We start from the raw sequence: 23,684 nt of genomic DNA, 5'->3' as shown, positions 1-23,684 counted from the left end.
ATAATAATGAAGAAGAATTCAAAATGTTGAAATATACACACCACGACAAAAAATACAAAACTAACAACAACAAATATATATACAAACATACAACAACCATATAAACAAATAAAAACACACATAAATAAATAAATAAAAAATTTGCAAAAGTGGCCACAGAAATTCATTGCAAATTAATTTCGGTGTATTTCAGACACCGTCGTCTATTTTTCGGTTAATGGCTGATGCCGACAAATGTTTGGTGTTGTTGTTAATGTTTCTGTTTTTTTCCTTCTGCATCCTCTATTGTTGTGTTGTGTTTTTCTTTTATTTCGAAATAATTATAGCATAAACAATCTGTCATTAGTTGTTTTTGTTTTGACACCACTGTGCCGCCTCAAATCTATTTCGTTTTTTTGTCTATTGGCGGATTTTTTTAAGATGCTGATGCCAAAAAAGAAGTGCTAATTTTTGGTTCCGAGTCATTAACGTACCCAAAAAAATAATTTATTTTTATCTGAAGTACAAAGTAATTAGGTGAATTGTTGTCCCAGACAATTGTGAAAGAAAAAAAACGAAACATTTTTTGAAATAGTTTTAAAATTGGGTCAAAATATTGACTAAATTTAAAACCTAAACAAGGCGTGGATTTTTTAAAAATATTTTTTCATCGATCTAAACAAGAACTGGATTTTTATACCCTACACAACTATGTTGTCAGGGTATTATAGCTTTGTGCAGCCCCAAGAGTTTGAAACGCCGCGAAATATTGATCCTAGACCCACCTTTTAGTATACCGATCGTCATATCTCGACTAGCTAAGTCGATCTAGACATGTGTGTCCGTCCGTCTGTCCATTATAATTTGTAAACACGATACGGGACACAGTTATGGGCCAATCTTCACGAAATTTTGCATGTACGATGGGTTCTGGCCAGTGAAAACCCCTATTGTTTTTGGTAAAGATCGGTTAATATTTAGGTGATAAAATGGACCAAATAAATAAATTGTGTCGTTTTTTTTGGTCGCTCCACGGACCGCAATTATGGCCCGAACATCGAATTTTACATAGAGAAGGGCCAAAGAATAAGCATGCCTGTTTTGACAAAGACTGGTCATTATTTAGACTTTTGTGTGAAAAATTACAAAATTTGTATTCTATACCGTATAGATTTACCACTAAAGGACATAGACCCGAGAAGTTGATAGTATATCCAAGAGGAGCGGTGGGCCTTTAAATTATATTGTCGTACGTACTCGGATGTGGGAGTTACACTTAAATATTTGCAGGTGCTTACGTATTGAGATATTATTTAGTAACCCATTACCGCACTGGGCGGAAATATGGAGCTGATCGCTTTGAAATGAACAATGAGGTTCCAGTTATGGTCAAGGACAACCCGTATATGAAGTGGGTAAAGTGGATCGAAAACTTAATTTGTTGTGTTTTTTCGAGTCGATCAATTGAAAGCCGAACATCACAACACAAGCCACGCTGAAGGGAATCTGAACAAGTAATTAGAAGGGTTGTACTGAATATTAGTAATATTTGTTGACCTCTTGTCGGACAAGTGAATGCAAATATCGCGAAATATTTCCCAGGCTCGGAATAAAAAATCCGCAGAAAGTTAGAGTTCCCTGGTAGTTGTGTAGGGTATCGTATGGTCGGCCCCGTCCGACATGCTGCTCCGCTCACTGGTTTAAAAATATGATTGGTATCGGAAAAAATATTCTTTAAGAAATCCATGCCTTAATTGATGAGAAACCAGTAAGGAATGTAGTAAAGTCGAACTGGGCCGACTATATGATACCCTTCACAACTTTGAGTATATTCTACATATGTATCCTTACAATTGCATGTCAATGTTCCCTCGATGGAACATAATCATGCCTTTCTGCAACCTATGATAAATTTAATACCGTTCGGGCAGATTTAGAGTCGTTTGCGTACAGTGGTACAATTTTTTAGGCAAAACGATTTACAGCAAAATTAATACACGCTATTCGGTACGTCGCTAGGTTGGATCTGTACCAATTTTGCAACAAAACTCAATAACGTCATTCAAGTCTCATATTGACACCTTGGGCAAAATTTCGTGTTAATCGGACAAACATTAGGAGTTTGGTGCGCCATTTATGTAAAATCTGACGAATATATATATATATATATATATGGGAGCTATATCGAAATCTGAACCGATTTTCCCGAAACGTATCATACATCATTCTATACTCAATTCAGTACGCTGTGCCAAATTTCGTGCAAGTCGAAAGATATATAGTGCACCATTTACATAAAATCGGAAGAAAATATATATGGTAGCTATATCTAAATCTGAACGGATTTTCACAAATCTTAACACTCATCGTTGTAGACTTAATTTATTACGATATATACGGACTTTGGTGCACCATTTACATTAAATCGGGCAAAAATATTTATGGGAGCTAAATATAAATCTGAACCGATTTTCAGGAAATTTTACACACATCATTCCAGACTCAATTTAGTACGCTATGCCAAATTTCGTGCAAATCGAAAGATATTACGGGACTTTGGTGCACTATTTATCTAATATCGGACAAATACATAATACCCTGTACCACAGTGTGGTGGAGGGTATAAAAAATATTTTAAGAAATCGCGGCTTATTGGTATCTGAAAAAAGATTCTTTAAAAAATCCACGCCTTAATTGATGAGAAAAAAATATTTTAAGAAAACCCTCGTTATTGGTCCTGTAAAAATATTATTTTTAAAATCCACGACTTATTTGTCCTAGAAACAAATTTTATTTAAAAAATCCACGCCTTATTGGTCCTAGAAAAAAATATTTAAAAAATACACGCTTTATTGATCTTATTGGTCCTGTAAAAAAATATTTAAAAAAACACGCCTTATTGGTCTGTAAAAAATTATTTAAAAAATCCACGCCTTAATTGATGAGAAAAAAATTATTTTAAGAAAACACGCCTAATTGAGCCTGTAAAATTTATTATTTTAAAATACACGACTTTTGGTCCTGAAAAAAATATTATTTGAAAACTCCACGCCTAATTGGCCCGATAATTTTTTTTTAAATCAACGCCTTATTATGCCACTTTCAAATACCGTGCCGATCGTTATGAAATTTTGCTTTTAGACATCATATCAAGAGTTTTCAGAAGAAATTTGTCACGCTTATGTTGTATATTTTGTAAACAGAAGGTCAACATATTCAAAATATTTGGAAATCTATTGGTCCATAAATAATACACAGAAAATGGGTTCAATGATTCGCTGGCAATTAGGAGATTATATATCACCATAAGTAATCCCATTATTATTTATTCAATTGGATTATTTCTTTAGGGATTATTAAATATATTCTTTAATTTTTTACTCAAAATTTCATGCATTTTGTTACAATATCAGATCTATCTTCTATTTAACACAAATGTCCAACTTCATACATTTGTTTTTAATGGAACTAATTTTATTAAATATTTATTACATATAAATTTTATGCCGCATTATTAAAACTTATTAATTTTTATTTTAATATATTATTCTGTTTGTCTGGCTCTTAAAAACATTCTTTTTTCGCAATCGCACCCCATGCCGACATTCATTGAGACGTCATTAAAAATTCTTTGAAAACTTTTATAACAAAAAACAAAAACAAACTTTTGTCTTTGTCAGTCATACAACAAAAAAAATAAAAAAAAACAGATATGTATATTGTCTGCATATTTGTTGATATATACATACATATTTATATGTATGTCGTCGGCCAAAGTATGTATAAATGTATCACAGTGTGTCTTGATATTTTTGCCCACCGCGACGCCATTTAGTAGGGTGACAGATTTACGAAGCAAAACTATTCAGTTATTACATTCTCATCTCTGCCTTTTGTGAAATGTTTTTGTTTATGAATAGTTTTTTTAGGCCATTTTAGTAATGCAATCAAACTAAATATAGTTTACAAGTAGGTTTAGCTAAATATGAATGAATACTCATCATTTTCATATAGAGTATATGTGTATGTATATGTGCTTGCATTTCCCAACATTTATGTGTATTCAAAAGTGTGTTGAATCACCATATGATTGACAGCCAAATGAAAATTCAAAAAAGTTTTGAACTGAAAACTCAGTAAGAAAATTAAGAATAATATATTAAAATAAATAAAATAATATTTGTACTAAACTCAACGTCTTGGACTTTATTGGTATTGACAAAATTCTAGTAAATAAATCTTACCTTATGAATTTATTAGTACTTCAAAATAGTTTCAATGGTTTTATAAATTACTGAAAGAAAGGTTAATTTTTTTATTTATTCATTTTTCCGGCTTGAGGTCATTGAAAATTAATTAATTTTAAAAAAATGAATAAATAAAAAAGAAAGTCCAAAGGGCAACAATAATTTCTCAATGTTTAAAACTTATTTATATTAAACTCAACGTTTTGAATTTTATTGGTATTGAAAAAATTCAAGTAAATGAAACAAAGCCTATGGCTCTATTAGTCTTTCAAAAAATTGATTTAATAAATGATTCTTTTAATTCCGGAAAAAATATTTATAAAGTCATGCTTGTGGCCCTATTGCAGTCGTTAAAAAATATTTAAAAATCCTAAAAATCTTCTAGTGTTCCCTGGTAAAAATACATTAACTCAATTTTTTGTCCCTGAAAAATTTCTGTTGAAAAAATCCGCGCCTGTGAAGACATTGGTCCTTGAATAAAATATATTTAAAAAGCAAATGCCTGCGGTTCTATTGGTCTTGAAAAAATGGAATTGAAACCACTCTTACTCTGGCGTATACATAATTTTTATCTTAATTACGTATACGCATTCTTATCTGTTGCTCTGCTAGTCCCTCAAATGCCTATTTAATAAATCGATGATAATTGCACTATTGGTCCCTGAAAAAAAATTGTTTAAAAAATTCACTGTTGTGGCTCTATTGGCCCCTTTAAAATTGTTTAAGAATGCCAAGACTTTGGCACAAATCTTCCTAGAAAAATCTATTTAAAAATTCTAAATTTAGGCCATCTTGATATTGAAAAAATTCTATACAAAAAATCCTAGCCTATGGCTTTATTAGTCCTTGTAAGATACTAAATAAATCTGAAAAAGAATATATTTTACAAATTTAGCCCCTGAAAATTCGACTAAATCCACGCAAGCGTTTTATTGATCCTTGAAGAAAACTATTAAAGATCCTTTACAGGTTTCTGAAAAACATATTTAAAAAAATCCTCTTTTGCTGCCTAAAAAACCCATTTAAAAAATCCGAGCATGTGGCTTTATTGGTCATACAAAAAATCTATTTAAAAAATCCTCACTTGGGGCGCTATTAGTCGTGGAAAAAATCTGTTTAAAAATCCACGCATGTGGCTCTATTGGACGTGGAATTTTTTAAATCTACTCCTGTGGCTTCTTTATTCGATAAAGACATCCATTTAAATCCATAAAAATCCATGCCCGTGGTTCTATTATTGGTGGAAGAAATCTATTTAAATATCCAATCCTGTGGCTGTACTAGTTCCTGAGAAAATCTATTTCAAAAATCCGCCCCTGTGGCTCTATTGGTCGGGGAAAAAATCTAAGCCTTTGGCTCTAGTAGTTCCTGAGGAAATCATGTGGTTCCTGAGAAAATCCATGCCTGTGGCTCTATCGGTCGTTTAGAAGATATGTTTAAAAAATAAATCCACGATTAGTCCCTGAAAAAAATCTAAAATTCTACGAAAATCCTACTTAGTAAAACCAACACCCGTGTCTCTATTAGTCTAATAAAAAATCTGCTTTAAAAATCCAAGTCTGTAGATCTTTTGGTCAGAAGATAAATCTATTTAAAAATCCATTAGTCCCTGAAAAAAAATATTTTAAAAATCCACGCCCGTGACTCCATTGTTCGGAAAAAATAACTATTTAAAAATTTCACATTTAAAAAATCCAGGCCTGTGTCTCGATAAGTCCCTCACAAAAAAACTAATTAAAAAATCCAGGTCTGTGTCTCGATAAGTCACTCACAAAAAAAAAACTAATTAAAAAATCCACGTCTACGGAAAAAAATCTATTTAAAAGTCCACGTCTGTGCCTGTTCGGAAGAAAAACCTTTTTTTTTAATTTTCATTGTGACTCGATAAGTCCCTCAAAAAACTTTGTTTAAAAAATCCACGCCTGTGGCTCTATTGGTCGTGGAAAAAAATCTATTTAAAAAATTTAAGCCTGTAGTTCTTTTAGTCCCTGAAAAAAATCTATTTAAAAATCCACGCCTGGGCTCTATTCGTCATGGAAAAATCTATTTAAAAAATCCAGGCCTGTTGCTCGTTTAGTTTCTTAAAAAATTAAAATCTGTAGCTGTATTAGTCGCGAAAAAATCGATTTCAAAATATACCCCTGTGGCTCTGTTGGTCGTGCGAAAAATCTATTTAAAAAATCCACACTTGAGGTTCTTTTATTACGTGGTTCTACTGATTGTAGAAAAACACTATTTAAAAAATCCACGACTGTGGCTCAATTGGTTATGGAAAAAATCTATTTAAAAATGCCAAGTCTGCGGCTCTTTTAGTTCCTTAAAAAATTAATTAAAAAATCCACGCAAGTCAACCCTTTAGTCCTGAAAAATCTATTTAAACAATCCACGCCTGTCACTCTTTTAGTCCCTGAAAAAAGCTATATAAATCCACGTTTGGGTCCCTGAAAATATATTAAAAAATTCCCGACTGTGGTTCAATCTTGCTTCAAAAAATCTATTTAAAGAAAATCCCCGCCTGTGGCCTTATTGGTCAGTGTAAAAATAAATTTAAAAAATCCACCCTTGCGTATGATTAACTTCTTTATTTACTAACATATACGCACTATATTCCTTGTACAATATCAATTCACCATACACACATACGTACGAACTCCCCATTGAAATCTATTTTGAGCGTATATCTGGATTTTATTATAAATTAAAGGCAATCTGTTTTCCAATTCAACACCTTTATTAACATCTATATATGTACGAGTATGACTTTATCTACGAAATCGCCAGTCCCACTGCTCATTGTCCTTAAATAAACGTTTAAAAATTCACATTATGTCAAATTAAATTATTTATTCGAAACTTCCGTGTAGATTTCACCAAGGAGCGAATAAAGAAACATCGCCTCTGTCTCGATGGCTGGCAAACAAAGAACTTCGTATTAATGCTTATAAATGATGCGGATGATGATGAGGATGCTGGTGATGTATACCAGTCGACAAACATACATACACATGGATTATTTACACATTATAAACAAATGTAAACATAAATTAAATTAATAGTCCAGGAAATAAAAGAAAAGAGGGGGAGAAAAAGATTAATCAAGAAAGAAATTACAGAGACCACAGCCATTTTTTTATAGATTTCTTGGGGGACCAATATGGACACAGGCGTGGATTTTTTAAATAGATTCTTTGAGGAACTTATTGAGCCACAGGCGTGGATTTTTTAAAAAAGGTTTTTTGAGGAACTTATTGAGCCCCGGTGTGGATTTTTTAAATAGATTTTTTGAGGGATTTATTGAGCCCCAGGCGTGGATTTTTTAAATAGATTTTTTGAGGAACTTATTGAGCCCCAGGCGTGGATTTTTTAAATAGATTTTTTGAGGAACTTATTGAGCCCCAGGCGTGGATTTTTTAAATAGATTTTTTGAGGAACTTATTGAGCCCCAGGCGTGGATTTTTTAAATAGATTTTTTGAGGAACTTATTGAGCCCCAGGCGTGGATTTTTTAAATAGATTTTTTGAGGAACTTATTGAGCCCCAGGCGTGGATTTTTTAAATAGATTTTTTGTGGAACTTATTGAGCCCCAGGCGTGGATTTTTTAAATAGATTTTTTGAGGAACTTATTGAGCCCCAGGCGTGGATTTTTTAAATAGATTTTTTGAGGAACTTATTGAGCCCCAGGCGTGGATTTTTTAAATAGATTTTTTGAGGAACTTATTGAGCCCCAGTCGTGGATTTTTTAAATAGATTTTTTGAGGAACTTATTGAGCCCCAGGCGTGGATTTTTTAAATAGATTTTTTGAGGAACTTATTGAGCCCCAGGCGTGGATTTTTTAAATAGATTTTTTGAGGAACTTATTGAGCCCCAGGCGTGGATTTTTTAAATAGATTTTTTGAGGAACTTATTGAGCCCCAGATTTTTTAAATAGATTTTTTGAGGAACTTATTGAGCCCCAGGCGTGGATTTTTTAAATAGATTTTTTGAGGAACTTATTGAGCCCCAGGCGTGGATTTTTTAAATAGATTTTTTGAGGAACTTATTGAGCCCCAGGCGTGGATTTTTTAAATAGATTTTTTGAGGAACTTATTGAGCCCCAGGCGTGGATTTTTTAAATAGATTTTTTGAGGAACTTATTGAGCCCCAGGCGTGGATTTTTTAAATAGATTTTTTGAGGAACTTATTGAGCCCCAGGCGTGGATTTTTTAAATAGATTTTTTGAGGAACTTATTGAGCCCCAGGCGTGGATTTTTTAAATAGATTTTTTGAGGAACTTATTGAGCCCCAGGCGTGGATTTTTTAAATAGATTTTTTGAGGAACTTATTGAGCCCCAGGCGTGGATTTTTTAAATAGATTTTTTGAGGAACTTATTGAGCCCCAGGCGTGGATTTTTTAAATAGATTTTTTGAGGAACTTATTGAGCCCCAGGCGTGGATTTTTTAAATAGATTTTTTGAGGAACTTATTGAGCCCCAGGCGTGGATTTTTTAAATAGATTTTTTGAGGAACTTATTGAGCCCCAGGCGTGGATTTTTTAAATAGATTTTTTGAGGAACTTATTGAGCCCCAGGCGTGGATTTTTTAAATAGATTTTTTGAGGAACTTATTGAGCCCCAGGCGTGGATTTTTTAAATAGATTTTTTGAGGAACTTATTGAGCCCCAGGCGTGGATTTTTTAAATAGATTTTTTGAGGAACTTATTGAGCCCCAGGCGTGGATTTTTTAAATAGATTTTTTGAGGAACTTATTGAGCCCCAGGCGTGGATTTTTTAAATAGATTTTTTGAGGAACTTATTGAGCCCCAGGCGTGGATTTTTTAAATAGATTTTTTGAGGAACTTATTGAGCCCCAGGCGTGGATTTTTTAAATAGATTTTTTGAGGAACTTATTGAGCCCCAGGCGTGGATTTTTTAAATAGATTTTTTGAGGAACTTATTGAGCCCCAGGCGTGGATTTTTTAAATAGATTTTTTGAGGAACTTATTGAGATTCTTTGAGGAACTTATTGAGCCACAGGCGTGGATTTTTTAAATAGATTTTTTGAGGAACTTATTGAGCCCCAGGCGTGGATTTTTTCAATAGATTTTTTGAGGAACTTATTGAGCCCCAGGCGTGGATTTTTTAAATAGATTTTTTGAGGAACTTATTGAGCCCCAGGCGTGGATTTTTTAAATAGATTTTTTGAGGAACTTATTGAGCCCCAGGCGTGGATTTTTTAAATAGATTTTTTGAGGAACTTATTGAGCCCCAGGCGTGGATTTTTTAAATAGATTTTTTGAGGAACTTATTGAGCCCCAGGCGTGGATTTTTTAAATAGATTTTTTGAGGAACTTATTGAGCCCTAGGCGTGGATTTTTTAAATAGATTTTTTGAGGAACTTATTGAGCCCTAGGCTTGGATTTTTCAAATAGATTTTTTTAAGGACTTATAGAGCCCCAGGCGTGGATTTTATAAATAGATTTTTTTCTGCAACCAATAGAACCACAGGCGTGGATTTTTAAAATTGATATTTGAAGGAACTTATAGAGCCACAGGCGTGGATTTTTTAAATAGATTCTTTGAGGAACTTATAGAGCCCCAGGCGTGGATTTTTTAAATAGATTTTTCAAATTGTTTTTTCAGGGGCCAATGGAGGCCCAAGTGTGTATTTTTTAAATAATTTTTTCAGGGGCCAATGTAGGCCCAAGTGTGTATTTTTTAAATAATTTTTTCAGGGGCCAATGGAGGCCCAAGTGTGTATTTTTTAAATAATTTTTTTCAGGGGCCAATGGAGGCCCAAGTGTGTATTTTTTAAATAATTTTTTTTCCACTACCAATAGAGCCTCCTTCTTTTTTTTAAATGGGTATTTTGAGGGACCAATGGAGGTCCGAGTGTATATTTTTTAAATAATATTTCCACTACCATTTTTTATAAGATTTTGGTCAGGGACCAGTAGTGGATTTTTGAAATAAATTTGTTCAGGGTTAATAGAGCCCCAAGCGTGGATGATTAAATAGATCAGGGGTCAATATAGGCACAGGTTTTGATTTTTTTTTTATTTTCGCACCCTAATATACATTTAAATATTCAATACTATATATGTTCGCTATAATGTAAAATTAAAATCCCCGAGCAAATGTAAAATGTTTTGTTTTCTTTCATCTCTCTCATGTCTCTTCTTCTCCTTCTTCATCTATTTAATGCTGCACAATAAAAAAAAATGGGCAGCCGGTCGAAGCAAATACGGTGATTGCAAGCAGCAGCATTTCTAAAAATAAATTTCCCATTTTTATAGTTGTAACGAATAATTCTTCAATCAAAATTTTTTGAAAGAAAGACACGCGCCGTGGCAAAACATGGCCACGTTCGGGACCATGCGTTTTTGATATATATTCCCATATAGTATATTTTGTTGTTTTTGTTTATTTTCAAATTTTGCTACGAAATTGATTTGTATGCGTGAAAAAAGACAACAGCAACAATAACAATAACAACAACAATTAACCCAAATTAAAGCAACAACAAAGTGAAGCTCCCACAAAAAAAAAATAACTTGCAAAAATACAATGGTTATTGAAAAAAAAATGTTATTGTAAATATTTCTATTTATTTATACAATAAATAGAATCGACGAAAAAAGAAACAAAATTCAAATAAAACAATTTTTGATTGTTGTGGTCTGGTCTGGCAGGCTGAGGCCAGAAAGAAAGAATTTCTATAAAAAATATAAATAAATAATTTAAACACCTTGAAATAAATACAATTGCTGAAGAACAAAAAAATTGAAAATAAATAAATAAATTCAATTGTTAATCAGTGATTCCAAATCAAATCGTCAATATTATAATTCATTTAACTTTTCAACGCCCACTTCAAATGTGATTTGTGAAAAAAGGGGATTTACTTTTTTTTGTTTTTGAAACTGAAATCCTGTAACCAGAAAAATGTCTAAGAAACCACGAGGGAATATCCATAAAATTCGACAATTTGAATTGGAAAAGGTAAGTTTGTCCAAAATATTCAATAATAAAATAAATGGGAACAAACAGACACACTAATATTTAAGGTATTCTGTAGACTATCTATAGAGCCTTCTTAGGGAGGCAAAGAACCAATACAGACAAAGGTATGGATGTTTTAAATAAATCATTCAGGGGGTTATGAGTCTTAGGGGTGGATTTGTAAATAGATTTTTTTTCAGGGATCTTGCATTTTTTTAATATATATATTTTTTGTGAAGGCGTATGTTTCAAAAATAAATATTAAAAGACAGTCTGGCTGAATCTCAGTTTGTTGTTTTTATAAAAAAAAAACCAGTAAGGAAAGTAGTAAAGTCGGACGGGGCCGACTATATGATACCCTTCACCACTATGGGTATATTAAACCGGACTATTAACATAAAATTGGATGAAAAAAAATATGTGATATTTATCTAAATGTGAATCTACCTAGATCTATTCATAAAGTATGTCAATCGACTTCAAACAAATATAAATAGAAAACGAAACTACGCAATTCTATGCTCAATTTTGTACGTTGCTCAAAATTTGATGTCAATCTGACTAACATGAGGAGTTTGATGCCCAATTTACTTGAAATTGGGCGAAAATATATATGGAAGATCTATCCAAATATAACCTGAAATCGGACGAAACTATATATGGGAGCTATATCTAAATCTGGACCGATTTTCCCGAAACTGGGCAGACATAATTCTAGGCTCAATCCAGTACGTTTTGCCAAATTTCGTGCAAATCGAAGGATATATAGGGACTATGGTGCACCATTTACATGAAATCGGACGAAACTATATATGGGAGCTATATCTAAATCTGGACCGATTTTCTCGAAACTTGGCAGACATCACTCTAGGCTTAATTCAGTACGTTATGCTAAATTTCGTGCAAATCAAGAGATATATAGGGACTTTGGGGCACCATTTACATGAAATCGGACGAAACTATATATGGGAGCTATATCTAAATCTGGATCGATTTTCTCGAAACTTGGCAGACATCACTCTAGGCTTAATTCAGTGCGTAATGCCAAATTTCGTGCAAATCAAAAGATATATAGGGACTTTGGGGCACCATTTACATGAAATCGGACGAAACTATATATGGGACCTATATCTAAATCTGGACCGATTTTCACGAAACTTGGCAGACATCATTCTAGATTTAAATGATTAGGCTGTACCAAATTTCGTGCAAATCGAAAGATATATAGGGACCGTTTACATTAATTCGGTTAAATATATATATGGGAGCTATATCTAAATTTGAACCGATTTTTCCCAATTTCAATAGGGTTCGTCCTTGGGCCGAATAAGTGACCTGTGCCAAATTTCATCCAATTCGGATCAAAAATGCGACCTGTACTTTGCTCACAAAAATACATGGACAGACAGACAGACGGACAGACGGACGGACATGCATAAATCGACTTAGAAAGTGATTCTATGCATATTCTCAAAAGGAACCATGGGTCTATCTCGTTTCCTTTTGCCTGTTACAAACATATGCACAAAGACATAATACCCTGTACCACAGTGTGGTGAAGGGTATAAACAACTATTTATTAGTGGGGAATGTATGGCATTGTTTGCCCGACTATTTTTCAAAAACAAAATACAAATGGTATCCCAAATAAACCGCAAACACTACTGAAATATATTAAAAGACAATAGAGCCTAAATCGAGGATTTTCAAATAGATTTTTTTTCAGCGACCGGGCCCCCCGGGCTGCCCCCCTGCGTACATCCCTGCCTTGAGGATGTTGTGTGGCCTGTTAATCTCCTTAACACTAGATTGCCGAAGGCGGTCATTTTTACCGTTTTTCAATTTCAAGTACAAAAACCACTGTGCAGGGGCAATTAAACTTGGATTTTTTAAATATATTTTTAGAGGCCAATAGAGCCTTTAACGTAGCTTATTTTAAAATAGATTTTTGCTGACCATTAGAGCATCAGGCGTGGATTTTTTAAATAGATTTTTTAGGGACCAATATAGTCTTCGACATTGATTTTGTACATATATAAATGCAGGAGTCAATAAAGTTTTGGGCGTAGATTTTTTAAATAAAATTCTTCAGAGACCAATAAAGCCAAAGGCATGCATTTTTAAATAGTTTTTCTTGGGATCAATAGAGCCGCAGGCGTTAGTTTTTTAAGATATTTGTCAGGGACCTTGAGCCTTATGGTTAAATTTTTTAATACAGTTCATTTTTTCCATGACCAATAGAGCTGTAGGACCCTTAATATGAATCCTATAATTTTCCCATTATTACCATGACACCCTTATACACCATCAATCTGTATTCGTGTAATTTAAATTTCTGTTGAGGTGCGAATTGATGTGATTGACACGAATGAACATCTAAGAAACTAATTATAAACAATTAATTATAAATTAGTTTGTCCTTGAATATCGAATAGGCATGAGATGTATAAAAGGTCATATTTGATTGAATTGAAAATATATTTGATGAAGCAGCGTTATTTTCCAGAAGAATCTATAAAAATTACACCGAATTTAAGATTTTGGATTAAAAATTGTGCAGCACTTCAACCCCAACTTTTAGCATCTCAAAATACTTAGCCCAAGGTCTCTTCAATTCATATATTATAAGACTTGAGGCACGTTTCGATACAGTACCTTCAAAATTTTGAAGGTTTCTGTTTTCCAATTGAAGGAGCTGTAATTTGGTATTCCGGATTCTTAGTTGGTGAATTTTGGCCGAATTTTCTAACCGAATGGGCAATAATTTGTCATTCAAGCTTATTGGAGGCTGACATAAATCTATGTAGATAATTATCATTATAGTAGTCCTTAGGTGAGCTTGGGAGCGTTTTTTTAATTTTGATTAAGTTAGTTTTTATCTGAAGAAAACTAGATCAAATGTTATATCTATAAGAGACCTCGTCTAGGTGTCTATAAGTAAAATACCTCCTTCAAATTTTAGGTTCCATCTTCAGAACAAGGATTCCTAATACGTCCTGTGGAAAAAAACTTAAGGAAAACCAATGAACGGGGCAGTATATTGAGACGACCACATGATACCCTACACAACAACTATCGAACTTTAATTTTCCGATTCATTTTTTCTCGGAGTAAACGACATACGATTCCAATTTGGTTATATCACACACAAAAGTCTTCGTTCAGTTAACCCTCTAAATATTGACCGACCATTTGAAAACAGCAATTCTAAATGGCCAGATCTCTTATCCCGTGGAAAATTTGTGATGTTCGACTTACAATAGTAGTCTCTAGAGCGACTAGGAAACCATACAATAATAAGGCTTTAGGTCCACCATTCCATTCTCTAAATATCTGATCATCACCGAAATTTGTAGGTGTCATCCTTGACCATCTTGGATCTCTTGGATATAGCATCAACGGTATACTAAAAAGTGGGTCTAGAACCAATATTTCGAGGGGTTACAAGCTCTTGAGGCCACATAAAGCTATAATACCCAGATGACATATATATAGATAGCTTCTATATATGGAAGATCATACGATATCACCAATATGCAATGGAAATTGACGAATAGATGGATCTCAGATCTTATATTTGCAGAAAAGCAAGTCCTGAAGGAGGTATTTGTAGACAACTTGAAAAAGAAGCAGACTGCAGTCAACAGAACATCTTAGGAAAATGGCTTTGTGCGCCTACAGGTTCTATTTTCAGAAATTCCTGAGGGTATTGTAAAAGTTACAGTTCGTAGAAAAATGTCAATATGGGTATAGGTGTTTAAAAATTGCCTCCATATATAGGCCCAGCCCAATTTTCCATACATTGAAGGAAAAAATCCTATTTGTATTTGTAATTTTATATTTCGTTTTCTGAGAGTGTGAAACAGTCTAATTGTTTTTATTTTTTTCTTTTTTCAAAATTAATTTTATTTTTGGTCTTTATTTTTATTTATTAAAAAAATTTCAAACGAACTTTTCTTATCAACCAATTTGCAAAAACAAAATGTAACATCAACATTATGACACATTCTATATGAATTCCGGACAATGAACACGCGTGTCTCCACTCATAACCATATTGAATATATCCATATCTAGATATCAACAATAACAACAACAAATTAATATATTTAAATATGTATTTTTTTAGAATTATAAATTTGTTTATAATAAACCACCTGTTTTATCAGATTCTCTTTCTCTCTCTCCCATTGCTCTTTTGTAAATATCGGCATGAATTGAAATATCGAACGCATACACCCTGCATACAGCGGTGCCAAAGAAATGAAACAAATTCGATTCATTTCAATTTTGCCGAATTATAATGAAATCATTATGATTTTGTATAAATTATTATTTCTTGCTAATTTGCAATTATAAAAATGTTTTATTTTAGGAAATTCGTGCATAGATATGTGGCCATTTTTTCTTTCCACCATCACTCAGTTTTGAGGAAAATGCAGGCATAACAAGAAAAATTGAATCTTGTCAATTTTCCATATGTTTTGGCATTCCCGTTTGGGCTTTCATTTGATGTGGTGCTTGAGAGGTGGGGAAATTTGGCATTTTGCCAAAATTACGTATAAACTAAACATATGTGTATATATAAAATATTGGAGGTAAATCATATAAAATAGATAAATTAAACACACACGCTACAGAAACCGCATTTGAAGTAGATTTTCAAGTGGGGTTATTGCTTAGGGAACATTGCAATTAAATACCTTACCTACAACTACCTTTTACCAACAACTACTGAAAAATTAGGAGGATACTTTAATCGGGGAACATATGACCGAGCGAAATGGACCGATATTGCAAATCTTCAGGGAATGAGTATTTTACCCAACAAGAATCAGGAATGCCAAATTGCAGTCACTTAGGTTGGGTCATTAATATGGAGGCTTTGTCAAAATATGGACCTACATTGAAAATTTATTAGCCAATATTTGGGGTTAATATTATATGAGGGCTACGCCTAATTAATGACCGATATACGTCGATTTCGAACCCAATATTTTAGTTTTGTATTTCAATTATTTCCTTCGGGAGGTATCATTATATGGAGGAGATGCCTAAATGCCTGCCGATATATTTCATTATCAGGTTTCATATTCAGGTTCGAGTTCTTTTTATCACGATATCTTTAGAAGGCGGAATAATAGATGACTAAGTTGTCTTAGAATTCCACTGACTATTCCGAGGAACAAACAACACAACACACGGAACAAATCAGCTAACTATTTTAATATAAAAAGATTATATGGGGACTACCCCTGAACGGGGATGAATATTAATAATTACAGCGAATTCGGTTGAAAAACGCGCTCAAGAACACCAAAATGCTATAAATGGGGGTACCCTTACATGGGGGCTACCCGAAAAAATCGACCTATATTTACAATTTTTTGTGGAGAGATTTGCTAACCAATAAGAACTCAAAGTACTAAATTACAGGCAATTCGGTGAAAAAATCCGGTCAAAATCCCCCAAAAACGGAAAATTTGGAGGTACCGTTATATGGATAAAAGTGGACCTATATTTATAATTTTTAGTGGAGAAATTTGGTATCCAATAAGAACCCATTGTACCAAATTTCGAATTCGGTTGAAAAACGACCTCAAGAACCCCAAATACCGACAATTTAGGGGTACCCCTATATGGGAGCTATGCCTAAACGTGGACCGATATAGACCATCTTCGAACTTAACCTGCCTGCAGACAAAATACGACTCTATGCAAAATGTTGGCGATCTACCTCAATTCGTTTAGACGCTTGAGTGACTCCAACAGACAGACGGACATGCTTAAATCGTCATAGAATTTTACGCTGATTAAGAATATATACTTTATAGGGTCGCAAATGATTATTTCGATGAGTTACAAACGGAAAAACAAAACTAATATGCCGTCTATACTATGGTGGGGGGTATACAAATTTCTCCGGTAATGTTTTTCTCTCAACGAGGAAGAACATCGAATGACAAATTACAGACACTCAGGGTGAAAAATTAACATTCCGGGACCCATGTATGGTGACTACTTAAAATATGGAACTATATTGGAATTTTTTCTGCAAACAATGCTTCACGAACCCGATATTTCAAATTACAGCCTTTTTCGAATGGAAAATTTGGGTAAAACCTTCAATATACCCTTAATAGTACGTTTACATTTAACCGGATTTCGTTAACCCAATGGGTTTCAATTGTCAGTTCCTTTGCGTATATGTCAAATAAATCCTCATAAAGTAGGTTAACCCGGTGAAAAAGTTCTAGTGTACATGCCGTTTTACATACCGAATATGAGGCGAATTGCTTCCTTAACTGCATCCGTGTGAATACGATTCAATCCTGCTTAATAGGCCTGTTGATCTAGAGGCTACTTTTTGTACCTTTGGACCTCTCTCTCCAGATCATGAAGATCCTTCCTGACATGCCTGGGTGGTGGGTGCTTATCCATTAGGTAGTTGCGCTGACGTTAGCGGACCACACTGGCGCCGCATAGTTTACCACAGACCGACCTATTGCTGTATATGTCGTTAACAAGGTTTCCTTGTCAGCTCCCCAAGTGCTGCCGGCTAGCGACTTGAGAACCTTGTTTCAGCTCCTGACCTTATCGCAAATAGCTGTGGCATACGCGGACCACTTATAAAAACTATCGAATGTGACCCCTAGAACCTTTGGGTAATTGGTAGTCGGAATTGTGGACCCCTCGACCTGCATATTCAAAAATAGCCACATCTCCGCTGTCCATGTGGTAAACAGTGTCATAACTTGTCTTACTGGCGGATATTTCTATATCCTCAACCGGAAAAAGTCTGCAATGTCCACAAAATTTCAATTGTAATACCATTTGTTCTAATTCACGCAGTTTCGAAACATTCTTCAGTAGACTTTTTACCAATGTTTTTTAACTTTCAATTTTATTAAAATTAATATTTTTATTTATTTTTAAATTCCCATTACTTTTTTCTTTTCAGATACATTTGGTCGATGAATTTGATATACTGCAAATTGTCGGCGAAGGATGGTTTGGCAAAATTCTCTTGGTCGAACATCGAGCATCCCATACAGAAATGGTACTAAAAGCGGTGCCCAAACCCTATGTCTCACTAAATGATTTCTATCGGGAATTTCATTATGGTCTACATTTGGGTATACATCGAAATATTGTGACCACCTATGATGTGGCCTTCGAGACGGCTGGATTTTATGTATTCACACAGGAGTATGCTCCGTTGGGTAAGGTCATAATTTATTTTGAAATAGTTTTCATTACTTCCAATAAAAAAAATTCTTTTAAATAGGTGATCTAACCTCAAACGTTACCGATACCGGGGTTGGTGAGGTCTACAGCAAACGTGTGGCCAAACAAATTGGTTCCGCCTTAGATTATATGCATTCAAAGTAGGTGGATTTATTAATTTAATTTTTGTTATTTATTTAATATTTTACTCTTCCGAATTTCAGAGACATTGTTCACCGTGATGTAAAATTAGATAATGTTCTAATATACCGTTCCGATTTTACCCGTGTAAAGCTGTGTGATTTTGGTGAATCATTTCAAACAGGCACCCTTGTCGAAAGACGCAACGAATGGCTGCCATACAGTCCACCCGAAGTATTAGAAATTAAGCCCGAGGGAACATATAAGTGAGTATTCCGACACATTTTTCCAATTTTACTTATTTTGGAAGGAAATTGAGAGCAGGAAAATATAGTAGAGCTATAAAAGCCAGATAAGAGATATTCTACATAAAAAGTGAGTGAATCTTCAGGGCTTCTTTAGATAGAAATGAACTTGCTCAGACTGTCTGACAGGATTTCAATGTATGTAGATTGAAAATCTGAGACCTTTTACAGACTGGCGGTCTTCCTCATATCCTATATAAAGTAAACACTTCCGAAGAAGTTTAATAAATATGTATAAGACCTTCCACAGCTAGTATGCGTTTGCTTGGATCTATATAGAATATCCTTTCTGGCCTTTTTTGAAATATATACACATCCTGAGGTCTCCCTTTTTAGAACTTCTTCATCAATAAATAGAACAATTTCCGGATTAGAGGGGTTTAGGATGGGGCAAATACTGAAATGTGCTATAAACGGTACTATATCTATCTAGTGTCCCAAACCTATGATGATAGAAGAGGAGCTGGTCATTTCTATATAAAAGACCTTCTTCATTCCGAATTAATCTTTCGGCTCGAATTAATCTTTCGACGTCTGTTTCGTGCAAAAGGCTATCTCTAACTAACTTATTTTCTAATGTTTCGCTCGGTCTAGGAATCTAAGAGCGCTTGCCATTAGAAAGTTATCTACTCGGCTGAAGTCGATGGAATCATACACTACTCTATTAGCAGGTAATCGCCAGATTCCATCTACTCCTTTTTGTGGTTTTAAGCCTAAGCAGGACCTAAGGATTCGCCTCTCTATTTGGTGGGAAGAGATCCCAAACCAAAAAGGGAAGGCGTACCCAATTAGTGGCCTTATTACTTGTTTGTAGATAAAAAGCCCAACTTTAACGGAGTTGCTTTGAGAGCACGCTGGTAGTACCAAAATACTCCTTTGACATTCCTGAAAACGTAATCAATATGCCTTACAACACACACAACTTTACTATTTAAGATAACTCCCAGATATTTAATCTGGTGGGAGTTTCTTATTGTTTGCCCTCCAAGTAGGTTCATACTGCCCGGCGCTGCGGTATAAATATTTCATCTTGCCTTTAAAGGTTATTGCCTCACACTTATCGACATTTAAATGCATTTTCCAAGTTTGAAAGTATTCGAAGAGTTGCTCCAAATATGCATGGGCTCCCACTGCAGCGACAAATATATCGTCTGCGTATGCTAGGAGTAATTGTCCTTCGGGCGCATGCGGTATATCACTAATAAAAATGTTGAAAAGAACCGGTCCAAGGAGAGACCCTTGTGGATCTCCAATAGCAAGAGTAGGTTCATACTGCCCGGCGCTGCGGTATAAATATTTCTTCTTGCCTTTGAAGGTTATTGCCTCACACTTATCGACATTTAAATGCATTTTCCAAGTTTGAAAGTATTCGAAGAGTTGCTCCAAATATGCATGGGCTCCCACTGCAGCGCATGCGGTATATCACTAATAAAAATGTTGTGGAACCCCGGCATTGACTGCCCTTTTTGACGAAAGGTTTTCTTCAACTTTAACCTTAAATCTTCTGTCAGCTAGAAAACTAGACACAAGCCTACATATATTAAAATCGAAGCCTAGCCTTCTTATTTTATATATCATTGCTCTTTGCCGAACATTATCAAATGCTTCGGCAAAATCCAAACTAACAGCGACAGTTGAGAAAACTGAAATAGGTATTCGTATCGTACTGTGAAGTCAATGAGAATTACTTCCTTATTCGTGCAAAATTGGTTGGTTGCCTCAGTTCTTCAGAAACTAAAACGTAACAGAGATCCTCATCTAAATTACACCTCTTCTCGATTTCCAGAGCTGATCCCAGTCATGATGTTTGGCAATTTGGCATTGTGATATTCGTCTGCCTTACGGGTTGCCTGCCGTGGCAAAAGGCTGCCTCGGATGATCCCCGATATATGCGCTATTTGATATGGCAAAATAGTATGATGTTGGCCATGCGGAGGACACCAAAGCTTTTCAAATTACTAACATCACGAGCTCAGCGTATGTTTAAGAGATTTCTAGAGCCTAGGGCAGATCGAAGGCCGAAAACCCTTACGGATTTAACAAAATTCTTAGATGATCGTTGGTTGGCAAAAACGGCTGAGAAAGAAATGGCGGAATATGAAACGGATGAATTGTGTCCATCAATGTATTCCTTTCACAGCAGTCCCGATGAGAAGAATCGTTTGCTTTTTAATTTGGCCGATTGTGGTATCGAGACAAATGTCGATAGGCATATAAAGAAGATAAGAATCAAGGAATGGATAGAGTCTTCGGTTATCACAGAAGAGGATGAGGTAAGTATTTGGATTATCAAGGAAGAAAAATAAAAATTAAAATTTTGTTTTTTTTTTCTTTTAGGAGGAACTGGAAGAAACCAATTCAGCATCATCGCCCTCCTCATCGGTTTCCCGAGAACCGGTACGTGGTCACATTTCCTCGCTGCGTTCTTCCTCCACCGAACAGCCAAAGGAAATTAAGACAACCCTTAAGGATGCCAATCAAAAACATTTTGATCCTCGTACTGGGGCCGTCCAAGTGGGTCCCAGTGAAATGGGCACCGCTCAATTTAATCAACAGCAAAAATCTGATAGTCCCTCTTCGATGGCTAGCAACCTTTCGACCATGATGAATAATGACAGTTTGGCCGGTAGTTTGGTAACTCTCGGCTCCAGAGCCGATTTAATTTCCAGCAGTATGGAAATTTACAATTCCACCAATACCGATCTGAATCGTTTGGTAGATCTTAGTCAGAGTTATGATCAGTTAAGTGATGCCAATGAAAATTATACCACAAATTTTGCACCAACATCGCCGAATAAGAATTCAATTGGTGTTGGAACCTCCAAACCAATGGGTGGTAATAAAAGTATTTTACAACGTTCCAAATCGGATTCGCTGAAGAATGCTCTATTTGCCAGTACTCCGGCATTGGATAGTAGCAGCAACAACAACAAGAACAACAGCAACAAACAATGGCAAGCGGTGCAGCCGTTGCAGCCCCAAAATAATATCAACAACAAATCGGTAACATTTTCCGGTTTGGCCAATTCATTGCAGACCATGGCTCCGCTACTTATGCCCGGTATGGGAGGCGGCAACAATAATGCCAAACAACAACAGCAGCAGCAACAGAACTCAAATCCATTACAACAAAAATCCGAACAAAACCAAAATATATTCTATGACTCTCACGTCAAAGATAGTGCCTATGGGTCAACAGAAATCCATGAATCCCAATGGAATAACTCCACCACCACCAATGGTAAAATTCAACCTTCAATGAATGGCAACAAGTTGCAAAATGGCACCACATATTCCCCACAAATCATCAACAATCCCATATCGACGGTACGCACACAAAATTCCCAAGGTCAAAGGACCTATACCGGAGCCATGACAACAACGGCATTGAACAGCATGAAAGACACCGCATACGATCGCATCAATCCGAATAATTTCAAGAAGAGAAGATGAGAAGTTGCAGTGAAATTTGCAAAATTCTATTTTTTAATTTTTAATTCATCAATTTATTTTTGTATTTTTTACTGCAAAACTTATCTGTCTGATAATTATAATGAAAAACATTTTAATAATTTATTTTTAAATTAAATTACTTTTATTGTTAGTTATATAAATAAATAAAATATTATAAAATATACCAAAAAATTATAGAGATATTTATTTAAAGAAATACTTTATGGCTGCAACCGGTTCTTAATACTCAAGGACCCCGCGAAGCACCTGATTGATAAGAATTCCCTGACATCATCCCAGTTTTCCCCTCCATTGGAGGCGTAACTAAAGCCACATTCAGACGCTACATATGAATTCTTTCTATCAGGAAATCCCACGCAATGTCATCCGTGAGAACTTTAAAAAGAATTTGAGGTTACACTTGATCTAAAGGAATTTCTTTGTCAGTATTCGAGTTCCTATCCCGTTCAATTAACCGGGTTCAGAAGTTAATAGCTCTCCGGTAGATCTTTCTGCCGGAGACTTCGTTGGTCATTTGTCTCGAAAGCTACAAATTTCCACTGCCCGCAATGGAGTTTGGACTTCCATACTCACCAAGGTTTGCGTTCCCTCTCATCGTCTTTGATACCTTACCTTGATTTAGATTAGTCACTTGAATAGCCGTTGTGTTAATCACGGTGTTATCCATAGCGTTTTTCTCGTCCGTCAAGGGTGAGTCATCCCAGAGATGGACCTGGGAACTTTATTGACTGTGCCGAATTCTCAATAATATCGAGATGAAGTTCCGCCTGTCTCTCCAGGCTCGAGCTTATGTCATCGAGGGTAATGGGCTGGGAATAGTCGCAGAAAAGTCCGGGGTACATAACCAGTGGTCGATGTCGTTGGGGCATTTTATTTGCAACGCCAAAATCAGTCGAAAAATCACATTCGTTTTACTGAGTACTTCATATACATTTTTGAGTGAGGTTTTGATGTGAACCATGACATAGCCACGTACCATGTTAAGGACTTGGAAACTAAGCCTGAATAACTGTGTGAGGCGCCAAGGAATTAACAAGTCTCCCTTCGAATACATTCGGTACCCTGTTAAACGTGAAACGCTAATGAGCTCGAGGAAGGAAATGACGGAATTATAACCCAGGCTTTGCGGAAGACTTTGAACATACGCTCGTCTTTTTGATACTAGAGCTAGAATCAAGGCTCACTTCGGTACCCTGACTGCAGACCCTGAAACGCTGATGGGCTCGAGCAGTAAGGCGACCTAATATCTTGGAAGTGATTATTTAGGTACATGATTCCCGTCTCGTCTGACTTGGGATCGTAGACATTTCCTCCGATACTGTTCTTCACAATC

The 23,684-nt window shown here is 35.1% G+C and overlaps 1 protein-coding gene across 1 annotated transcript; it reads left to right on the top strand.

Moving 5' to 3' along the window:
• Positions 1 to 11,147: 11,147 nt before the first annotated feature.
• Positions 11,148 to 22,330, top strand: LOC133323093 (serine/threonine-protein kinase par-1-like). The gene is made up of 6 exons (XM_061532051.1): positions 11,148 to 11,204; positions 18,166 to 18,427; positions 18,493 to 18,592; positions 18,656 to 18,838; positions 20,664 to 21,150; positions 21,215 to 22,330. The coding sequence occupies exons 1-6, from the start codon at positions 11,148 to 11,150 to the stop codon at positions 22,328 to 22,330; spliced, it is 2,205 nt and encodes a 734-aa protein (XP_061388035.1).
• The last annotated feature ends 1,354 nt before the right edge of the window (positions 22,331 to 23,684 follow it).

The sequence above is a fragment of the Musca vetustissima genome, unplaced genomic scaffold (genome assembly GCF_032173495.1).
Source record: "Musca vetustissima isolate MV318-11 ecotype Yass unplaced genomic scaffold, APGP_CSIRO_Mvet_v1 utg20272, whole genome shotgun sequence".
NCBI lineage: Eukaryota > Metazoa > Arthropoda > Insecta > Diptera > Muscidae > Musca > Musca vetustissima.
This window is presented reverse-complemented; position numbering and strand designations above follow the sequence as displayed.